At 37.1% G+C, this 23197-nt stretch overlaps 2 protein-coding genes across 2 annotated transcripts; both read right to left on the reverse strand.

Annotated features, from left to right (window-relative positions):
* Window positions 1–2843: 2843 nt before the first annotated feature.
* Window positions 2844–3656, reverse strand: LOC129719683 (clavesin-1-like). The gene has a single exon (XM_055671074.1). It carries the CDS (start codon window positions 3585–3587, stop codon window positions 2844–2846), a length of 744 nt encoding a protein of 247 aa, XP_055527049.1. The 5' UTR covers window positions 3588–3656.
* Window positions 3657–16702: 13046 nt separating this feature from the next.
* On the reverse strand, window positions 16703–17398 carry LOC129719684 (clavesin-2-like). Its single transcript, XM_055671075.1, has one exon. It carries the CDS (start codon window positions 17234–17236, stop codon window positions 16703–16705), a length of 534 nt encoding a protein of 177 aa, XP_055527050.1. The 5' UTR covers window positions 17237–17398.
* Between the last annotated feature and the right edge of the window lie 5799 nt (window positions 17399–23197).

Below are 23197 nucleotides of genomic sequence, written 5' to 3' on the forward strand. Positions count from 1 at the left end.
AGCATCGGACATCAACACCGATAGCAGTAGGCTCGTTGTTTGTGGCCTCCAGATAATAATGATAATCGCACTAATAATGATAATCGCTCCAGATAACCTGTTTCCAGAGCTCTATCGGTTTGTCGATGTATTTTTGAGCGAATTTGAGGCGTTTGATCCTGCAGAAATAAACCTCAACCAAAAATGTATGCTGAATACGAAGTAAACAAACCTGTTAACCTTTCGAATCAAAGGTCGTCGTTGGGCAAATCCACTCTTATAACCCATTTCCTGTAGTCTTCTGTGCACAGTTCGTTCAGAGATATTTAAATCAGCATTTTCACGAATCACTCGGCTGGTAGCGAAAGGATTTTTTGCCACTTCTCGAGAAATTCGGCGATCATCGCTAGTTGTAGTTTTCCGCTTCCTTCCTCTACTGGTCCGATCGGCTACGCTTCCCATTTCTCCATGCTTTTTACATATTTTTCGTGCTCCTGCTTCACTTAAATCGTATTTTCGAGCAATTTCTCTATAAGGAAGACCTTCCTGACGGTTATTAACTATAAGTTCACGAATATCTACGGAAATTTGCTTTTTCCCCATCTTATCCGATTGTACCGCGCACTAATAATGATAAACAAATAACCAAACACATTGTTTCGACGTTTCTCTGCAGCAATAGGAATCTTATTGGACTGACGAGGAGTAGGACACAATAAAAAATAAATTATCTGAGCTGAGAAATAGTAAACTGATGATGATATAAAGAATGCGTTCTTTATTTTGCCATGGAAATATTCAAAATAACTTTCGATAATTCGATTAATCTTAAAACAAAAAAAAACCACCAGAGCAGATGTTCAGATATTTCAGTCTTGTAATTATTTTTCAGTGAGACAGGCAGGAAATGGGCGCAAATCGTCATTTAAGCCACTCATGAATGAAAAAAAAACGGAACTGAAAATACATCGGATTACAAAATTCAACATGGTCGGATAGTGATTGAAATGAACAGTTGTTTTATTTATAGAGGAAAAGAGACACTTCTTAAGTTGTCTTACCTTTACTCAGCTCCTCAATTTAACGTAATTTACTCTTATTTCATAGTGAATTTCTTTATTCCATCAGCTCACCTCGTTTTGACCTGGAGTCACCCGAACTGCTGTCAAAACCCTTTTTCATTCGCTTGAATTTGACCCAGAATTGACCTGGAAGCGCCTGCAAAACAGACAGGTTCGCACTGTAACTTTTGTCAGTTTTGCGAGTGGGTTCACCAATACTATTACATCGTATCTGTCAAAACGGTCAAAACACGCGGGTGATGCTGAAAACAAAAGAAAAATGTCTCTCTGTGCCGTGAAATCATGAAACGCAAACGAGAAATAATTGCAGCAGCAAATGTGTTTGTTATGGAATTAATGGAATCGGATTTAGATTTGGATTCCGGTTTCGAGTTCAAAAGTGCTTCCATCACAATTTTCAGTAAGCCATCGAGAACGAGCAAAAGTCCGGTGACATAGTCCGGTAGTTGAAAAATATACGGGAAAAGTATTTTGACAGCAATACAGCATTATGTTTACATCGCACATGGTCTCACGCACACCAACGCAAGGCTTTAGATCGTAGTTCGAAATCGTTTTTTTTATTCCACCCGAAATTTGGCACTAACCCCGTGGAATAAAAAAAATCGCTCTCAGTTTACTTCAAGTCAATTCAATAATTGCTCGGCATTTCGAAACTTGTTCGGCCGAATTCGATTGAGTTTTGATGGAGTTAGAAAAATTCTTCGAAAATAAATAGAATTACCCCGGGCATTCAAAGGTTAACTTTGTCATATGCGCGAATCTTGTAAAAGTTGTATTTCAGGACACATTAACTAGTGTTGAAAGATCAGTGTCTTTTGATTAGAACTTTTTTACACAAATTTTCAGGTGATCAGCTTCACCCCACCACCAATGATCTGGTAAAGAATTTGCAGCTGTGGACGGAAAATCAATTTTAGCCGATTCCCCTATCCACTGTTAGCACTTCAAATTATAAAACTGATTTGACTAACTATTACAATAATCAATCTCCCAATCAAGGTATACAATTTCAATCCTTCTAAATGTATTTCAAACAGTTTGTATTTATTTTGAAAGGTGTTTTTCCAGTAACGGCTGCAATTTTAATTGTTTTTTTTTCGATTGATGTAACTTCAAAGATTTTTCTTCTTTAAACATATCGAACATTTATTCGTAATACTGCTAGTTATTCAGGGTTTATATTCTCGTCACTGAAATTGTCGCTTTTGATCAAAATCTAATATAAGATATAAATATTAAAACTCATATCGGAATAATAAACCAGTTGTATTACAATTGTACCATACTAAATAACTGACTGATTTCTGTCACCAAATGTTTTTACCAAGCAATACGAACAACAACAAACAACAATCATTGATGGAAACAGGCGAAACTACAAAGGAGCCATTTGTTTGTTCTTCCAACACTCAGATTTGCTCAGGCAGAGCGAGCAACCCTGGCCACTAAAACCCGGCGATGATTACCTTCAACCGCACTTTCGTACGCAAAATTGCTCTCTAGTTCAAGGTTTATACTTACATTATTGGACCAACGTCGCCTGATGGGAAATATAAGCACACACCATCAAGAAAGCTGTTTATCTGTTTTATTGCAAGGTCTTGCAGCTAGGTACGAAGACATTAATAGTCACACAGTTATGGTTGAGATGACAGACTTCCGCTGGAGATGAATGACTGTTCCGTGCTTTTTATGAACAAGTTAATACAAAACGAGGAACTAACCTTAACCCAGAAATAGACGATTCGCTACACCTTGATAGGTTTATTGTGCTTATAATTAGTAAAAATTTATAAAAGTGAAGACACTTGCCTTGATCCTACGCTGTAATTTTTCCGACAGACCCGCTATACAGAAATCAGCGATCATTGCGGCAAACTTGGGTAGCTGCACTGAATGTATCTCCTTGATCCTGAATGCTAGAATGTCATTCAGTGCATTGATGATTACCTTTAGTTTGGGAATCGTCCAGATTCCAAAATGGGCCATAGTTGCGTCTTGAAAGTCAAATATGATAACCAGACCGGTAACTTGGTAAATCTCCGTATCCAGATAAGTTTCCAACGAGAGACTGATCAATCGGGTTTGCTCCTCTGGTGAGGTGGTCTTGCTATCAAACCGACCAAATCGAGTTACCAGTACCAGCCGTCCCTGGTTATCAGCACCCAGTGGAACAACGATATTTCTGTCAATTAATGGTTCCAACCGATACGGATCGATTTCTACGAAAAATTCGTAACCAAGGTGACCGGCTTCGAGCCATTTTTCGAGCATCCTTTGGGCAGCCAAAACATTAAACTTCTGCGAGCGTAGAAACCGCAGCAAAAACACGGAATCGGTTCGACAGCGAATAATTTGCGGATGTTTCGCAATGAACTCACGCATCTGGGCCAAGGCCGGCCCCCGGGTGTTATCGTCCTCGTGCAGCTCCAGACGCGCATTTTCCCGATACTTTGGTTCCAGTGTCGTAACGTACTGTTCATATACGGAAGGTCGCTTTTCCACACCCGGCACGGAAGACATTTCGAACCGTTCGTTTAGAAGTTTTACGCCTTACTAACGCCACTCTGTTCTTGAATAATTTATCAGTCGCCTCAGTTTGCAGGGAACGGAATGATAAATAATCATGGCCAATTCTATACAGCTTGGAGGTTTCGCTTCTATTGGCGGTTAGTTGAACGTTTCTCTAAACGATTATGAGGTGAAACAAGTGCATTTCCGTTTGACGCAATGGGAGAGTGATTATGATCAGACAATTAACGTTAGGAGATAGTTTACGCTAACCGTATTTGCTCTCTAGCACGCAACGATATTTTCTCATCTCACTTGTATCAAATCATGGCGGTAGTTAGTATCGAACATTTAGGGAAAAAAAATAATATGAATAAAATACGACAAAAATTGCCTCAGTTTCCTCATTAGTTTAGGATAATTACAACATGTATAGTAACATAGCAACATAGTAATAATATAATCATAGAACAAGTAGCGATTCTTGCATCCTCGGCAATTACGTAAGCTTAATAATAATACCGCTAACAACTATGGTCGATGTTTCTAGAGCTTAGAGCAAGGTCTTCGAGAGGAAAAATAATATTTTATAAACTGCCGATAAGCGTGCTTCAGGAACAGCACAGGGTGGCTGTTTTAAAATTGTTAATCTTTGGAGGTTACTTGATCTCGCTGTGTAGCTTTGTAAACTTACAGTTTGGAATTTTTTATTTTAATAAATTCATATTTCTGTGTTTTTGAAGGTACACTGAAAATATTTTTTCGTTATTTTCTGCACGCACATTTCGTAAACATAGAATTCGTAGATTGTACAGCACTTTTGCTGGATGTATAGAACATTCGTACTGCAGTTTATCGAATAGAATTGCAACTTTACGCATAATTTGTACAATTCACGAATGTACTTTCATACGAACGTGGATAACAACGAACAAAAAAACGGAAGCACGAGTATTTACTTGAACGAAATTTTTGTGTTCTGTTATTTTTGATTTCGTATAATGTATATGTTATTGCGTAAGCTTACTAATTTTTCGTACTATTTACATTATGCAGCGTTTGTTTGTACGATTAATTGCGTTCATTTCTTGAACCTTTCGTTTCGTATACGAATAGTAATCTGTAACAATTTTGACAGTTATGACGAAAGACGAAAGTACCTTCATATATATTACGCATTGGTTTCGTTACAGAAAACAACAAAAGGTTTTGTATATAAAATATACGTTTTCGTGGAATAAACTAAAATATAATTTCAGTGTATGTTCTGTTTTTTTTTTTCGATAAATTTTACTGGTTCCAAATTATCCAAAATTACCTTGAAACAAAAAGATCATTTATCTGCGTCGCAAAAAAATTACGAAAAACCAACTCCGACTAATGAGGTAAAGTTGAGGATTCTTGATGTCAAAATAATCATGTTCCAATGATGAAACTCATTTTTTATGGTAATTTCAGACCATACAGCTTTTAGTGGTCAGCTGATCGGCAACACTGCTTTTCGATTGCACAATCAATCCATCTTCGGCTTGTAAATAAAACTAATTTTATAGTGTTGAAAACACTGCAAAATCACGTTTGACAGTGGACGTGACTTTTAAACCAGGCAGATTAAAAGTTATCTGTTTGTTAAAGTGAAACTTCATTGAATCCAAAAATGGCCGACTTCGAGTCACGAATTTTCGAAAGCACAAGACTCGGAAATAGTTAATGCGTTCCTTTTGAAAATTCTATTTTATGTTTCCTGTGGTGAAGCGAACATAAAATAGAATTTTCAAAGGGAACGCAATGAGTGTTTCCGAGTCTTGTGCTTTTGAAAATTCGAAGTGGTGACTCGAAATCGGCCTCTTTTGAATTCAATGAGGATTCACCATTCGAAGAAGTAGCAAACAAAAGAAACATCAAGTGGTAAAAAAACAGAAACGCCAGAAATTAAATCGGCATGCCTTTTTTAAATCCAAGATGACGACTTTTGCTCTGGAAAATATCCCAAAATTATTGAATACCACTCAATATGGATATTCCCGTAGTCAGGATGATGCACAGAACCCTACAATCGACCCCAGAGAAAACCGTGTTAATATCCGACCACGGATTCAGCATAGCGGTGATGAAATCGAGGTAGTCGACAAGTGATTGAACCTGGACTAACTAATGAGCGACGGATTAACGTAGTTGGTAACGTCTCCACCAACCACACTGGTGACCCGGGTTTGAATCCCACCGCCGACATAACTGTCGATGGTTGTGGGGTGGCGTGATCCACTCACAACCAACCCAACTGAGGCGAAAAATCACTGGGATCACGCCGTTGGCGCCGCACAGTGGGACCAAACTGAAAAAAGACGGACAAAAGTCTTTTTCGACGTTTTAGCGTATAGGTGTCTTCAGAGAAGTTTTCTAATATGCGATTTTAAATATTTTAAGATATTCGTTGAAATGTTATTAAGGGGGTATTCAATCAAAATATAAGCAACAACATCTAGTTGCAAGATATAAAATTTAAGTCTTCGGCAAAGTTGTAGAACTATAAAATTTATGAATTTTTCTCGAAGACACTAAGTGTCTATATTGTAAAACCATTGAGATATAGTTAAATTTTTTTTCAACACCCCTTTCAAATCAATTTATTGAGTTTCTTGAGTTTGAATCGCATTTAATAGATATACACAACTTTTCTCAAGACTTCAATATCGTATATCGAATGGTTTGCTAAGAAAATTAGTTTTGGGCCTAAATGTTACTCATTGTTCAATTAATATATATCAATGAGTGGCACTTTGTGGCAGCCAAAATTAGCATCTTTTAATCAGTCGTTGTGTACACTAGAAGTGTACGAAAAATCATGGCCGGGTATGATCGGGTATTTTGGTTTTCCCAGTAATCTTTTCGATCATACCAATCACATTTCTGATGACCTTGTATACGGATTTCACACTAACTCGAGATGTTGGCAGCAATCTCTCAGAATTCCATGAAACTTTGTGGATATACTAACTAACTCTACAAAAGTATGAAAATTTTAACCTTTTTTATAATGGATATATTTAATTACTTGTAAGATATAGAGAAAACTTGTCAAGAGATAACTTATAGGGAATTGCCTGGACTTGCTTTTTTTATTTTTAATTGAAAATTTAAAAATTTAAGCACTGAAAACATTCCAAGGACACGAAAAAATTATTCGCAAAAGTTTTTTTTTTCTTAAAGTGCCTTTTTTAAAATGTCTGTATAAAAACGATGCGTTGAGAAATCTAAAATGGCCTTTTTCTTCTCAAATCAATTTTTGTTTTTGAGAATATCTTCTTTTAGTGTACGATTTCCAAATTTAATTTTTCCAATAATTTGAAATGAAAATTCAGACAGTTTCCTAAAAACCATCCCTCGAAACTTTTCGCTATTCCTCTTCATTATTTTGATATAAATATCTTATCATACAAAAGACATAAAATGTTCAGACCTTTTCAAAAGTCAGTCTGAATAAATTATCGAAAAAAAGTTTGCGAAATTGCTTTGTTTAGGCAGGCTTTCATACTTACAAAGTTACAATAATTACTGAGAGGTTGCTGCCAACATCTGGTCGAGTTAGTGTGAAATCCGTATACAAGGTCATCAGAAATGTTCATACCAATCAGAAAATCATACCAATGATCGAAAAGATTGCTGGGAAAACCATAATACCCGATCATACCCGGCCATGATTTTTCGTACACTTCTAGTGTACACAACGACTGATTAAAAGGTACGAATTTTGGCTGCCACAAAGTGCCACTCATTGAGAAATATTAATTAGACAATGAGTAAAATTTAGGCTCAAAACTAATTTTCTTAGCAAACCATTCGATATACGATATTGAAGTTTTAAGAAAAGTTGTGTATCTTGATGATATCAACAACTTTGTAGAATATGTCAACTCTATTAAATGCGTTTCAAACTCAAGAAACTCAATAAATTGATTTTAAGGGGGTGTTGACAGAAAATTTAGCTATATCTCAATGGTTTTACAATATAGACACTTAACGTCTTCGAGAAAAATCTATAAATTTTATAGTTCTACAACTTTGCCGAAGACCTAAATTTCATTCATTTTGCTTTCATTTTGACTGAATATCCCCTTAATAACATTTTCAACGAATATCTTAAAATATATTGAAATCGCGTATTAGAAAACTTCTCTGAAGACACCTATATGCTAAAACGTCGAAAAGGACTTTTGTCCGTCTTTTTCAGTTTGGTCCCACTGTTCGCCGGTCCGTTAATCAACGGGTTGTGAGTTAGGGTCCTGGGTGGAGTCGCCTCCCCGGGCGTTGGTTATTGGCACAACAAACAGTGGCAGAACTAGACCAACGGAAAATAAGCGAGAATGAAATAAAACAGGCTAACTGGTGATTACCGAGAGCGACATTAGCAAAGAAATTCGTCAAGGTCCTATGGCGGGAAATCTTGTTTTTTTTTAGATTCCGGAGAACGCTCTGCTCAAATAAATTCGTCGCGGCGCGATGGCAATCTACAAAATTTTGATCATACTGTAGCCCTCTTAGGCCACTAAGCTTGGTCCATGCTCGTAGACAACTAAAGCGCACTTGTGATTTTTGTACGGAAGAAGTGCAGGTGGAGGATGAAAAAGGGCCATGAAAGCTATTATATTCCAAACTAAATTCATTCCCGAAAACGTATTCTCGAATCGCGACTATTTGACTGATTATGAAAAAAAATGTTGAGCGACTTGTCGCATGCTACGATGCTGCCCATAATTCAAAAATTGGCTAATATGCCATTTTTACCAGAATCGAGAAAACAGTTTCTCGTGATGGTACACACCCTAAACAAGGTCCCTACGGAAGCCGATTGTCAAAAAATGCATCTGGGAAGGCAACAAATGCGAAACAATTTTGGCTAATATCCAAAATAATTGAGAAGTTGGCTAATATCCAGTATGTTTCAACCTGTGGCATGTTCACGAACCAGTGTATTATTACTGTACTGTGTTTCGTCTAACATTCGAAAGTGTGTTGTAGCCTAGTGGTTACTGGCGACAGGTAAGCGATCGTAAGGCCCTTGCATCAAATTTGACTTTTTCACGAAGAATATTTGATGCTACAAGAATTTATTTGTTGCGCTGCGAAACCCAATGATCAAAACGTGTGACTGTTTTCTTCTGTCATAAATCTTTACGTTTGAAAAAATGCTGTTCCGCTCTTTGATTAGAAGTAATATTAATAAAGAGAAGATTCAGTTTTCATTTTGGATTTGATGACAAAAAATAGGAAAGTGGATTGTGAGATTATTATGAATTAAAGATATTTTTGTTACATTGCTATATTGTTGCACGTAACAATTGTCTCGTCGTCCTTTTCATCCTCACTTGTGCTTCCATGTTGTTTTATTAAATTTAAAACCATTTTTATTACCAACGAGCACGATATAATTCACATCGTATGGATATTAGCCGAATTGCACATTTCGCGCTCAGCTTCAACATCATGTATCCCCACACGAAATAATCCAGTGCATTCAGATCCGGAGATGACGGAGGCCATTCATTCTTCGAAATGAAATCGGTCAAGTTTTCCTCACACCACGCCTGAATGGGCTGGATCTTGCTGGATCTTGCTGGAAGCAGTAGTAATCGTCTTCAAACAATAGTTCAGCTTGAGGCAGAACATTTTTATTCAAAACCGTGTCCAGGTAGTACGCTGCGTTGATTTTGACCCCTTTATCGATAAAAATAAGAGGCAGTTTACCTCTCTCGCAAATGGCTCCCCAAACCATCACTGACGTCTTATTTTGGAACCGGGAAACGTTCAGCTTGTCCGCAGGAGCTTGCTGGAGGCTCACACTCCTAACTCGATCATTTTGACGATTGACTGTTTGCTCCAAAACGAACAGCTTCTCGTTCGAAAAAATAATCTCGTCATCTGCGCGCCAACCGAGAAACTCCCGCGACCGTTGGTACCTCTTGTCCTTTGTAGCTTTGGTAACCCCATGAACCACCTGTTTTTTTGTACGGTGTAACTTTTAAATCCTTGCGCAGAAGCAGGCGGATTGATTCTCGGTTCATTTTAAGGTTCCTGGCCAGCTTCCGTGCAGATTGGGCGGGATTCCGACGAATGCGGTCTTGTATTTATAATAATTATTATTTATAATCTTTTTCAGCCTTGGAGTTCTTACAGACCTTGGTCGTCCAGATCGTGCCTTGTCCTCGGTGCCTCCGGTCTCTAGGTACCGATTTATGGTCCGGTACACAAATTTCCGGTTAATTACGAGCGGTCTTAGGTGTTTGAATATGTGTCCGGGTATGTACACTTTCACATATTCAGCGATAACAGCTGCTCTTAACTCTGCCATGGCTCACAACTCAATGTAAACAAACTGCACAGAAACGAAACTCTGCCACTTTGGGCAGCAAAGTTCACCCTTTCATTTGACATATAGATGGCACCAGAGAGATGCAACGTGTAGGCTACAGACGACCTCAAAAAAGTGTGACCGGACTTTTTTGTCACCGTGTAAACGGTGCCCAAATAGTCGACGAACGATAAAGTTGTGTGCGAACGAGTTTTGTACAGTCGTACCGAAAATCCTCACCTCTCGATACGTGAACTCACAAGAAAGCCAAATTTGTCCAAAACCACAAAACTTCCATGCAACGCAATGGACGGTGAAACATACGTCGTGGAAGACTTCAAACAGCTTTGCAATGGCCATAGATAATACCGAGAAATATTTCAGGACAAAAAATGGCTAAATTCTCCAAGAAAAATTTTATTTGGCAAGCAGTTTGTAACAGAAAAAGCTCATCTTTTATCATCACAGGCAGAATCAACAAATTTACAACAAGAAATTTACCAGAAGAAATTTGTACAAAAAAGATTGCTGCCTTTCTTTAAGAGCCATGATGTTATTCCTTTGTTTTGGCCTGAGTTGGCATCATGTATTCCAATTTGGCGTCGCTGCCGGCAATACTTTCCCCCACCCCCACAACCCCACTTGTCTACGGATGAGCCCAATCTAAAGCTTTCGAGCACCGGTGAGGCGGACGCTTTCCGGAAGAAAGCAGGATGTCAAAGATGACAAACATTTTCATCAAATCTGGACCAGAGTTTTCAGCAAGATTTCCGAGGAGACTGAATAAAATCTATGGATGGAGTGAAGCGCAAAATAGGAGATTTGAACCGATGGATTTGTAAACCATATCCCAGAGTTATGGAATAAATAGTAATGTAAGAAATACAAAGCCGTCTTTTATGGTCACCCTATATCGAAAGTGGTCACCCAAAGAGCTTCAATTGTGCTCAAAATTGAGGGATTGTTTTTTGTTGAAAATAATCAAACCCGTATTTTTCGTTGGCTCGTTAGGACCGAGGGAATGTCTTTTCCTATCCCTCGCTGTACATTTGACAAAGTATAACATCGAAATACGAAAACGTCAAACCTGATACAAAAACGTCAATGTCGGTCGGATTGTTTTCATTATTTTGCTGTTTCGGTTGGGGCTTAGCCCTTACGCTTCCTAAATAAACACAGTGGATCTGGTTATTATTCAAAAAAGTGATGTAATCTATGTAAAAAACTCTTTATAATTTAGGAATGAATGAGCGACGAGATTTTTTGTATATATAGCAAACACAAACAAGAAAACAGAAAAGAGCAAAAACATCAGACTTGACTGTCTATGTTGTACTCGATGTTATAACTCATAGCACATTCCCTCGGTTAGGACGACCAGCTTCTAAAAAAGGTGACCAAAAAAAATGGTTTTATTCGCTACATTTTTTTAACTTTTGAACCAAATGATCTATTTTTGGTGTCTTGGGATCAAAATAAAGATTATTACTCCTAGTTTTTCATAGGTAGTGGATATCACAGTATATCAATATATTGGTCGCCGTGACGAAAATATCCATCGCGGAAAAAATTTTGGTTTTAAAAGAGTTTCTGTGATGGCAAAATTCGAAGTATAAAAAATAATATAACTTTAGTCGAAAAATATATTCGAGTAAAGCTTTATTCGAGCCGAAAAATAATCTTGGCAGTTACAATAAAAATGAATCGAAATAAAAATTTCAAATTTAAACAAACGTATTTTTTTTTAATTTCCTTCATCTAGAAAGTTAGTACATAACTGCTGGTTTAATTAAAGTAGTATGTTAATTGTAAACATATTTAGAGATGGCGCTGATTTGTTGTAAAAAGAATCTACTATATAAAAATGGAATTCCGTAACGCTTGATCTTATTGATATTATTCCCTTCGTCTTTAAGGTGTACAGCAATTATCATCATTTTAAACCGAAAAAATAAGCGGTGTCGTTCAGGTTTTTTATACGAAAATGTTTGTTGATGTTCAGGAAAGACATTCGAGGAAAAATAATAGGTATCTGATTACTAAAACTTGAGATTTTATTTTCAAAACTACGTAAAACATGCAAAATTATGACTTTTTATTATATATATAAAATCATTATATGTTGCCCCAAAATCAAAGTTCAAAGCGATGACATGTGATTCTTTTTCCACTAAAATGTTCGTTGATGTTCAGGCAAGACAACTGAGAAAAAATAACAGGTATCTGATTACTAAAACTCAGGATATTATTCACAAAACATGCAAAATCATGAATATTAGTGCTGAATTTATCTCAAAATCAAAATTGAAAGCTATGATCTGTAATTTTTTTGCAAAATAAAATGTTCGATGATGTTTAGAAAAGATATTTGAGAAAATATGATAGGTATCTGATTATTTAAAATTGAAACATTTATCACAAAACCATGTGGAAAATGGAAAGCCATGCTTTTTTTGCCTATTTTTTTTTTTTTTTTTGAATTAAATGTTCGTTGATATTCAGAATATTATTCACAAAACTACTTAAAACATGCAAAATCATGACTGTTTAATTTCAATTTGCCTCTAAATCAAAACTCGAATCTGTGATATATGATTGTTTTTCATGAAAATGTTTGTTAATTATCAGGAAATTGCTGAAAGTTGAGACATTATTTACAAAACTACGTATGTTTGAAAATGATTTTCTGTTTACAAAAACACCTTAAAACACTCTTTAAGAAATTTATGCATATAATACATGCAAATTTTTGACTTTTTGTGTTCAATTCACCTCTACATCAAAATTCGTAGCGATGACATGTGTACCCGGGTTAAATGCGCAAGGACAAATCGCGCAAGGACTTGCATGCAAGTCAGCTTTCAAGTTACGTAGTGAAAATAAATTTAAAATTTCTGTTAATTGAAAACGATCTCTAATACATCAGAAAACTGTTAAGAAAACCAATTTCACTTTCATTTGAAGAATTTATTTAAGAAATTTCTGGTAGCGACCACAAACATTGAGTGTGTAGGTTACAAGTAGAGTAGGCAAATTATTAAAAAAATCAAATTTCCCAAGAACGGCCGGTCTAGCGAAAAATTGTGAGTATGAGGGAATGTTGGTCTACTGGTGAGTCACCATTCCTGAAAATATCATTTTTGGGAATTTCCTTATAGTGGAGTAGTAGTATTTATATACTTGTGTAGGTCACTTAGTCGACTACTACTCCACTATAAGGGAATTCCCAAAAATGATATTTTCAGGAATGGTGACTCACCAGTAGACCAACATTCCCTCATACTCACAATTTTTCGCTAGGCCGGCCGTTGTGAGAAAATGCGAGTTTTTTTATGTTTTCGTCATACAAAATAAATTCTGCTGTGTATTTTACCTGTTGCTGCTGCTTCAGGCAACATCATTGAACGGAAGTAAAATTGAAGGTTTCAGCATGTATTATGATTTAATTAGGATTTTCAAATTTTTACACGTTTTTTTGGCTGAAAATATTACACTTGCATACAAGTTTGACTGATTGCGCAATTTGTCCTTGCGCATTTAACCGCGATGACATGTGTTTTTTTTTTTTTTCAATGAAATGTTCGTTGTTTCTTCATTATTTGCAAATATTGTCTTGCAGAGAAAGTCACAGTCGAGCATAAAATTTTACATTTCGGATATTTTCGTAGTTTCGTTATTAGTTACACATCACAGGATTCGATTTACTTTTCTACTTTCGATACATCGGTTAAGAGGCGACTTGAGCATTAAAAGTCATGTTTTTTCAATTCTTACACATTTGTAAATTAAAGCACAATTTTTAGCTTTATTTTTTCTCAGACGTGTTCCTTTGACACCAACAAACATTTTCGTTTTAAAAAAAATTCGCATGTCATCTCTTTAGAATCTATATTGAGCCAATACAGGTAAATTGGGAACTGGAATTGTTATTATTCTAAAATAAAATCGTTGTCACCTTGTTTAGTATACTTACAGCTGAACTGATCTATTATTGATTCAATTTATTGCTACTTATTATTTCAACGACTTTGTCTAGTTATCGAAAACAAATTATCTCCAGTGTATGTAATACTGTGTTGCTAGTAGACGTCTACCGGTGCTTATTTCACAACAATCACATCGATGGAATCGCTTTAAACTCAGAAATCAAATTAATTCAAAAGCGATAGCTACCTGAATAGATTGCCTTATCCAGTAAGCCGAATTAATTAGATAATCTTGCTGCAGAGCAGTTAATTTTCACTGTTCGGCAGGGCAGCATGCGACGAAATACTCTTTCGGATACAAACAATCGGCTGCAGAGCAGCAGCAGCGATGTGAGAAACGGTGAATTTATATAACCATGATGAAGTGATGTTCACCCACTGGCTTTACTCCGCAGAACCTAACAGCATGACATGAACTTTGTCAACTTTGTTAAGTGAATAACCGTAACGTAACGCATCTTTCAGTTTTCTTTCAGGTATGTAGTTTTGCTATCCAATAAAACATAGTATTTGGATGAATTTTTCTCAAAATTTCGTGATCGTTTTGAATGACGTTCCTAATCTCGCAACATAATCTTGTTTTGGTTTCTTTCACCACCAGAGCGTTGCATCCGATTATAGCGGCCTACTGACAATGAAATTCACAGTTATCATCCAACCAGCTTCAGGGTGAAGCAAAAAGAATAATATAAACAAACATATTACGAAGCCTTGGAGTAGAATAAATTAAAGATGGCTGTCCCGAGTCGACTGAACAATAGCAAACAAAGAAAAAAACACCCCGCATCTTCTTTTATGAAGGCAAGCTATTTGCCACTAATCTAATCTACGCTCAACAGTCTAAAGCTGCCGGCCACTCCGGACTCGATGCTGTCATCAGAGCTTTGATGCCACAGAGATTTGTACCGCGAGGCGTCAATTTCCATTCGATCCAAATGCAGCAGTTGATTTCGCATACCCCGGGCGCGGTTGATATATTTCCGTTTCAGCTCTTGAGGATCCTGAGCGCCTCCCTCGTAGTCGGTGGTTAACAACGATTCCTCCAGGTGTTTTTTCGCTTCACTCATGGATTTATGGCACTGGAAGTGAAGAAAAGGGGTATTGGTAGTGAGTGTCAATTTTAGTCTGCAGAACTCGCTTATTAGTAAAGTTAGGTTCGTCGCTTGTTAAACATAAGTGATTTCAATTTTCAGTTCCGAGTTATTGACGCTAAATGATTTATATGTAGGCCAACGGCTTAGGATTTATTTAGATTCGTCTGAATTGGTTATCTCCTTTTTCAACTTAATTTTTTAAATATTATTTTTAAATGTTAAGCAAGTTGCTCACCGATTTTAATTATTTAAACCGCTATTATATGTGCTACAGTGTTCATAGTTCATTTTTGAACAGTAACTTTCGACATTTTCGGCTTTTCAAAGTTTATGTTGTGCGTTCTAAAGCGTTGACGATTTTTTTCAGTCGATTTAGTTTATCAGTGTTTCTGATTTTGTTTATTTAATAACTACCCTCTTTTTAATTTTGTTCGTATTTTCTCTAGCCCATATCCGACATCACTGCAACTGAAAATACGAAGTTTAGAGATGTTCTTTGCATGTTACTCAATCGTATACAACCAAACCAGACTTTCAATTTATTTTAGTAGTACAGATACTTTTGCTTCTATTGCCACTTAGTTCAACTAGTTTTTTTTGAGGCTTTAAGCCTACGTTTTCTGTGATTCGGTGGCGAAACTGTTATGCGTTTTGATTAGTTTCTAACTAAATTCAACTTTTTAAAGTTATATCAGCTGTTTTTGATATCTCAAACTTTTCGTTCCTCCAATTCCATTTTTGTTTTACGTTCAGTATAGCTTTTAATTTTAATTTATATTCACTTGAACATTTATTACTTCTTTTTCTTTAACCTCGCATTACTATTCCATAGTATATTTGAAAAAAAAAATCATTTTTTTAAATCAAAAGTAAATGGATGTTTAGAAAAAATCAGTTCTTGAAGATCGTATCAACTCGAGATTTTGATTTTGATATTTAAAACAACAAAGCTTTTATGCTTCGACCGCAAAAAAAAACAAATGTAATGAGTTATGCTATCTAGTCGAGCTTCGTAGCCGCAAGGTTACAGAGTCCGCTTTGACAAGCGAATGGTGATAGGTTCGAATCTTAGTAGAACCAAACCATTCGTTCGCAAAAAGGACTTTAAGTATGGGTTTATTCTCAGGCTCTTCCACACAAAATCTTCTCTCCAGATTTGATAACCTCTCGTCTAAAGCTTCGATAATATCATAGACTATAGCACGTTATATGCTTTTAGAGTGATAGCTTGCGGGAGGATATGATAGAATCGATAAGGAAGAAAGTTGGTTACTAAATCTGGATGAGAAGACAAAAAGTACTATAACTTCCCTCCAGACTTAATAACCACTGATCTAAAGCTTCTATAATATCATAGACTATAGCACGTTAGATGCTTTTAGAGTGATAGCCTGCAGGAGGATATGATAAGGTCGATAAGGAAGGTAGTAGGTTACTAAGTCTGAAGGAGAAGACAAAAAGCACTATAACACGGAGCAGGTTACTTCTCAATAAGTAGCACTGCAAAATGGTAAAAAAAACAGAAATGTGCAAACAGCAAAAACGTCCGGACAATGCCACAAAAGATCAAACAACTACTGGTCGCAGTGGGGTCCACACAAAAAAAAAATATGCTATCTAAACCGACTTTTTTAGTGCTCTAACTTACGAAAATTCGCTCCCGTAATTTTTGGCTCAGGCAGGACATCGCCAATTCCGCTAGAGAGCCATTACCACGTATCCTCCAATCTGTGTCCGCTCGTCGTCAAATAAAGTCTCTAACAGAAGCTGCATATGACGTGATTGATGTGCCGAAGTAAACTTTTCCACGTTGAAAGATTTCAACTTAATCAAACTCACCGTCCGTCGTTTCGAGTCCTGGCCTAAAATTTGGAATTGATTATCTTCAAGCAGTTCTTGCATATCTGCATCCAGTGGATCCAACTTCTGGAACCAGTGCGGAAAAGCTTGTCTCATTGCCAGATAGCGTTCAAGTGTTTCCTGGGCTTTCGGAACGGAAAACTTCCTCATGCGAAGAAAACGCAACAGAAACAGGGAATCCGTTCGGCATTTGCCAATGAAGGGATGTTTAGCGATCCATTCGCGCATCTGCGTTAACGACTGTTGACAAATTTCGTCCGTTTCGCCGAGACCTTCTTGAGCCATCTTTCGGTAGTGCTCGTCAAGCGGAAATTTATACTCATCGTAACTGTCCGGACTTTTGTCCACACTCAAAATATCAGAAGATTCCATCACAACACTGGAAAAACTGTTTTCTAATTCAACGCAACCCTGTAATTATCAAATGCAGCCGGCAACTGAGAGAACCTCTCTAAAATATGTTCAAATATAGCTTAGTCTGATGGATTGCAGTGTTTCCTCGAGCGACCTTCCAATATGCTATTACAACGTTGATTTAACTTTGTCTCGTTGCTGCAATGGCACATCTGTGCATAAGGCTTGCATTGCCTGCGTACTCACAAGACTAATGCATTCTGATTATTCAGTCGTGTGCGAATTCATAGCGCTCTAACAGGTTGATTATTCTTAAATATTCTGATCTGTAATTTTCACTTTGATAAACATTAACATAACAGGGTTGTTCTATCGATCATGCCTGCTCAGCATACGAACAACCCCAGAACTGAAAAATGCGAACTGCTAATAATCCTATTCAATCTTCCAATACCCATTATTTATTAGCACCTTCTACTAGTCACCCTATGGAGCTGTCGAAGTTAACTGCATGTGTTTTATTATTCGTTAGTCATCGAAGCTCAGAACAATCACTAATTCACTGCATATTTTAATCACATCATATCATACAAGTTATCAAGATTATCTTGAAAAGAAAGCTGAGGATCGCATTCGTGATGACCTCGCAGTTGGGTTATTTCAAATAGTTAGTTTTAGGTGTTTGATAGACTGAGTCTTTCCCGAGTGAGGCTCGGAGTACGATGCTGGTGTAATAAGCCAGTCGTTGTATGTTCAAATCCCGGTTTTGCTATATCACAAACATGTATGTCGTGTCTCCTCAGAGAACAACTAGCGCGTAAGAATATATCTTCCACTGCGAGAACAACCGCTTTCACACTGGTGAGCAAATCGACGTACTTGCTTGAAAAGAGCAGCGAATCGTATGTATCTGAGAAGCTTGCAAAAAAACATCGTGGTGGAATCTGAAATATCTTTCCTGATGAGAGTTTTTTAACACGAAAGGACATTACGCACAATAACTACAGAACGGATTTCACTGCAGTGCTTTAACATTCCCTTGAGAATGAGTGAAGCCTTTTGGTAGGATACCAGGCTGCGCTTTTAATCGAGTTTGTTTTGCATCTTGAAATGAAAAAAAAAAACAGGTGTTCGTCTGTTTTTGTTTTTTGATGTCGTTTTCATTTGTTTAGTGTGGCTTCACTTAAACCAGTATATATTTGGAAGTACACTTTACATATTTTATTATGTGAAAAAAGTCATTCATGATAAATTACGCCAAATATTTCGAGTAAATCTAGTATATTTTATATTGAAAATCAAAACAACCTCACTCATACACTCCGTATCACATTGTTCTACGAGAAAATTTAAATTGTCTCTGTTCTATTATCTCAGCAGTGCGCACCGCGGTGTACTTCTGTGAGCAGCAAGTGTGTTAATTTTCTACGAGCGACAGAAGCACAGCACAAACTACAAGAAAGATATATGATGAAAAAAATACTCAATGCAGAGCTCATACTGAAGAAGAAGTGTGCGGTGTATTTAAACCCCGCTCTTTTTACATATTGAGGAGAATAACAAGCCTGGTCACCAGAATAATGATAACACTGATCGACACAAAGAAAAAAAGTACATTCCAGAGGCTCAAACCGGAAAAAACGAAAGATTATAGCTATTCAACCATTCCTATGAATTTTGGTGTCCATAGCCGTTACCAAAACGCGTCAACTTACGTGAGAGTGTCGTATAGAAATTGCTCGCCGGGTTCGTCGCTTTAACGTTATTTTTAAGAAGAAAACTCATTTAGGTTTTTCACATTCACAGGAATGGTTAAATAGCGATGATATTCCCATATTCCGGTTCGAGCTTTTGGAGTGCACCTGTGTTGGCCAATGTAATCAATGGTGAAATTCTTAAATAAATGTAATTAGAAATACGATTGGATAATATTTTTCTCTGAACAAATTGCACAAATAAAATCGCAGACTTTTTACTAATATCGTCACATTCATAATGAGAGAAATTACACATTTTCTCATGCTGAAAGTATTGCCTACATTAGTGTTGTAATATTTGAGAATTATTGCAGAAAACCAGCTTAATGAGAAAACATTCAAATTCAGCGCTCGAATTTCTAAATTCGTGCCAGCCAAAATCTGATAGAATACATATAAATAACTACTCGTTCTTATAAAAATTGTACTTTTGTAACAATTTTTTTTAAGTAAGTCTCTGGACTCTAGGACACCCGTAAATAAAAGCAGATTTTTCATACCAGGTGCAGGGGAAACAGGTATAAAACGCCCCCGTGGTAAACGCCCCAGTCGATTAATTCGGAAACATGCAAAATATCAGATATGAGGATATTGGGAATCCCTTGCGATTCATGGGACCAAACTTCTATGCAAGTTTGACGGTTGTCACTAGCATAAAAATTTTAGCTTCTTCAAATCTAAAGTCTGGCAGCATTCCCGTAAGGTTTATTATACTACAGTCGAATCGTTTTATGGCGACATCTCAAGGGACGACAGAGAAATGTCGCAATAAAAGGAATAATTTTAATGAATGTGAAGCAGAAGGGACCATTGAGAATGTCGCTATAAAAAGATTTATCGCTATATAAATTGTCGCAATAGAGAGATTCGACTGTAGTTTATGAGGTTTATTACCTGGTATTTGCACTTATACATCTCAAATAAAATAAATAAGCAGCTGTATCAAGAAAGAAACGATGAGAATTGAATCATTTGCGTAAATATTCGAAGTTTTCTGCTACCTACACTACAGTTCCGGGTGCTATGCCCCACCTCTAGCCGCGCTAATATGGTTCATTGTTTTGTTTTGTTCGTATGACACTTAGTCAATAAAGCTTGATCCATTTAATGTTTGGTCGCACAATGGGACATATCTTCGTCAAAAAACACTCGGAAAAAATCTTGAGGTATCATTTTGCTGCATATTTATTGACCTTCAAAGGAAAAATACAGAAAAAAATTTAGTTTGAGTTTCGGATGAATTCACGCTCTTTTCGTTTTATACCGCCCATCATCCTTTGCACAGTGGAACTGTAAACTTGTATGTAGGTTGATCTGGTGCTGAAAACTTTTTTTTTTTGCCACAGCTGTAGATACCCTGCCACACCATCCGAGCTTCCGAGCGAACTCGTCAGCGAACACGAATTCAAACCACTTGGTGAAATAACCCTTGGGCTTGGACATATAGAATTTTTGTCCTGGGAGCAGCGCGAAATCCGTGTTTACATATGCCTCATCGTCCATTGAAATGCAGTCCCCAGATCAGGCATGTCTAAACCCACCAAACCACCCGCGTGTGTGTTTCAAGCGATGCCACGGAGGGTATTTAGATTGCCCTTCAGTGCGTATACAAAACGAAAAACCCGCAGTGTTCTAGATAAAACAGCCCTTCGAAAGATTCGGCAAACACAAACCCGAGTGTTCTCAATGTCTCCATTGTCAATCTCTTCGTGGCGACTAATGCTTGGTGTGTTCCCCGAAACTGCAAGCCCTCGGTTGCCTCATGTGCCGAAGTTAAAAATCCTCGGTTGACGTGTTTACAAATGGTTCTCCAGTGTTTTGTCTTGAGCTCGCAACGATGGGTAATACGAAATGCCCTGCGTGGTGTGTTTGTTAGCAGATGGGCCACATGCGCTTTGGAGTGCTGTGGTTTCCCCATGCCTGCCCCAGATAACCAGAAATCGTATAAAAATGGCAATACAAATCGTATAAACACCCAGTTTCAATCGAAATTGTATAAAGTTTATGTTATAACCAGTTCAAGTTATCTTTCATCATATATGGGCCGTACAGTCCGTGATATATGACTGCATATTATTCCTCGTATAAATGCACACAAGAAATCAGATTTCATCGCAGTAGAGTTGTCTACAGTGCTAAACTTAATTGCAGTGCAAAATTGTAGGATTTCTAATTTATGTGATTCACGTTGATATTCATATTCCTTGAAAACTCCTATAACAGTTGTAAGAGGATTACATAATGAATTTTATACAATTTACTTTTTCGTGACAGTTATAATCGTCTATTATAAAACACGAAATCATGGAATAGTAAAGAATGATACCATTTTTATGTCAAATTTATCCCTCTAGTGCCCAAATTAATTTCTAAACGGACTTCGATAAAATCATTATAAACCATTATAAACACTTTTTAAGTATTTATTAAAGCTTTTCAGAACTTTGACTGAAGCCCGCCAAATGGCGGCATTGGGCACTAGAGGGTTAATTTAAATTAAAATGTCCCTTTCGGCAACTCTGGTTTTTAAAATCTAGTTCCTAAAAGATTTAAAGAATTGGGTATAAATCATGAACGCAGTTTTGACTAAAAGGAAAATCACCCAAAAAATAGCACATATAGTCGGGTTTCACATAAACATGGGCAACACCTTGAGAGATATTTAATGTTTGTTGATTGCAATAGCTTGAACAGTTGAAAAAAAGGTCAATGCAGATCGCATGTTATTATTCCTTCGCATATGAGGCAATATTGAGTTACATATTGACATCAGAGTCTATAAATAGATTTGGGTCAACATTGAAGACAAGAAGTGACATTATATACGATTTACAGGGTCATACGATTGAGGCGTTCAACGGTACTAGATAAAATTTGTTGACACGCAGCATCGTAAAATGACTCTGAGGTTAGGGTATAAGAGCAGTAAGCGGAACGTTGTGGGGGTTCGAGGCTGAACACAGCATTGTAAAATATAATAAAGAAAAATGCCGCATCCAACCTGAATTGATTAATTAACTAATTATACATACCAAAGAATGTACAAAGTTAATGGTATTGTTGCTCAATTTTATGTTTTTTTCATTATTTAGAAAATTTAGGTTGCATATAATGCAAAATTTATTCGCAGTACAGGTTACATTCTGCTGCGTTTTAGTTCGTAAAGCATCGTAAAAGAATCGTAATACGGGTGAAACGGAATTGTATGTATGCTTGAATTATGGCAATAGAAAATTGTACTGAGTATCAAACAGAGTTGTTCAAACCTTAGATTTTATGCAAAAGGTAATTGTTATCGAATTGTAAAAAATGGAATAAAAACTTGTATATCTTTAACTGCGCGAACCATTCTGGTACGTATATTGCCTCCACTTTGGTACTTATAAGCTCATATAGAACGTTATATACAACTTTATCAGATTGTACAAGGGTGATTATATCTCAACAACAACTGAAATATACGGACCAAATTGTTGGCTGGGTTATTTAGGATCACTCAATCAACTCCCGGTCACCTTGCTCAACCGACATACGCACTTCCGCTGAACTTGATACGGCTGCACGTGATCTTGAACATTCCTTTAAAGTAAAAGTTTGTGCCTTGGTGGAACGAAACTCTCGAAAACCTCCGCCATGAGGCCAGGCGTTTGTTCAACAGGGCAAAATGCACATCCAATTGGAATGAGTACAGAACGTCGCTCGCACTAAGTACAACGCTGAGTTACGCAAGGCAAAACAGAATTTGTTGGATCAAGTTCTGCGAGGGCATTCAAACGTTGCCCGAAGCCTCACGACTCCATAAAGCGATGTCAGTACATAGATCACACCAATCGTCTGGGGTAGTTGAAAAGAGAGGACGTCTTACCGCCACACCTAGGGAATCACTGCAGGTTCTTATGAACACGCACTTCCCTGGGTCAACTTGCATAAACGAACAGCAAACACCGGAGCGACAGCGTCCGAGGACAAGGATACAGCACCCAACGACTCGATTCTGCTCTCTCGAAGGCTGTACACGGAGGCTTCAATCAATAGGACATTTAGCTTCTTTCAACCAATGAAGTCTCCTGGACCAGATGGCATTCTACCCATCTTTTTACAAAAATCAGATGGTGTCATAATGCCCGAACTGATACATCTGTTCCGGGCAAATTTCATCCTGGGTTATATCCCAGATAGCTGGTGGAAAGTCAAGGTGATCTTCATATCGAAGGTAGGGAAA

Source organism: Wyeomyia smithii, chromosome 2, assembly GCF_029784165.1.
Source record: "Wyeomyia smithii strain HCP4-BCI-WySm-NY-G18 chromosome 2, ASM2978416v1, whole genome shotgun sequence".
NCBI classification, from domain to species: domain Eukaryota; kingdom Metazoa; phylum Arthropoda; class Insecta; order Diptera; family Culicidae; genus Wyeomyia; species Wyeomyia smithii.

Bases quoted from the DNA above. Each gene is read 5' to 3' on its own strand.
- LOC129719683 (XM_055671074.1), bottom strand. From the start codon at position 3,587: ATGTCTTCCGTGCCGGGTGTGGAAAAGCGACCTTCCGTATATGAACAG.
- LOC129719684 (XM_055671075.1), bottom strand. From the start codon at position 17,236: ATGGAATCTTCTGATATTTTGAGTGTGGACAAAAGTCCGGACAGTTAC.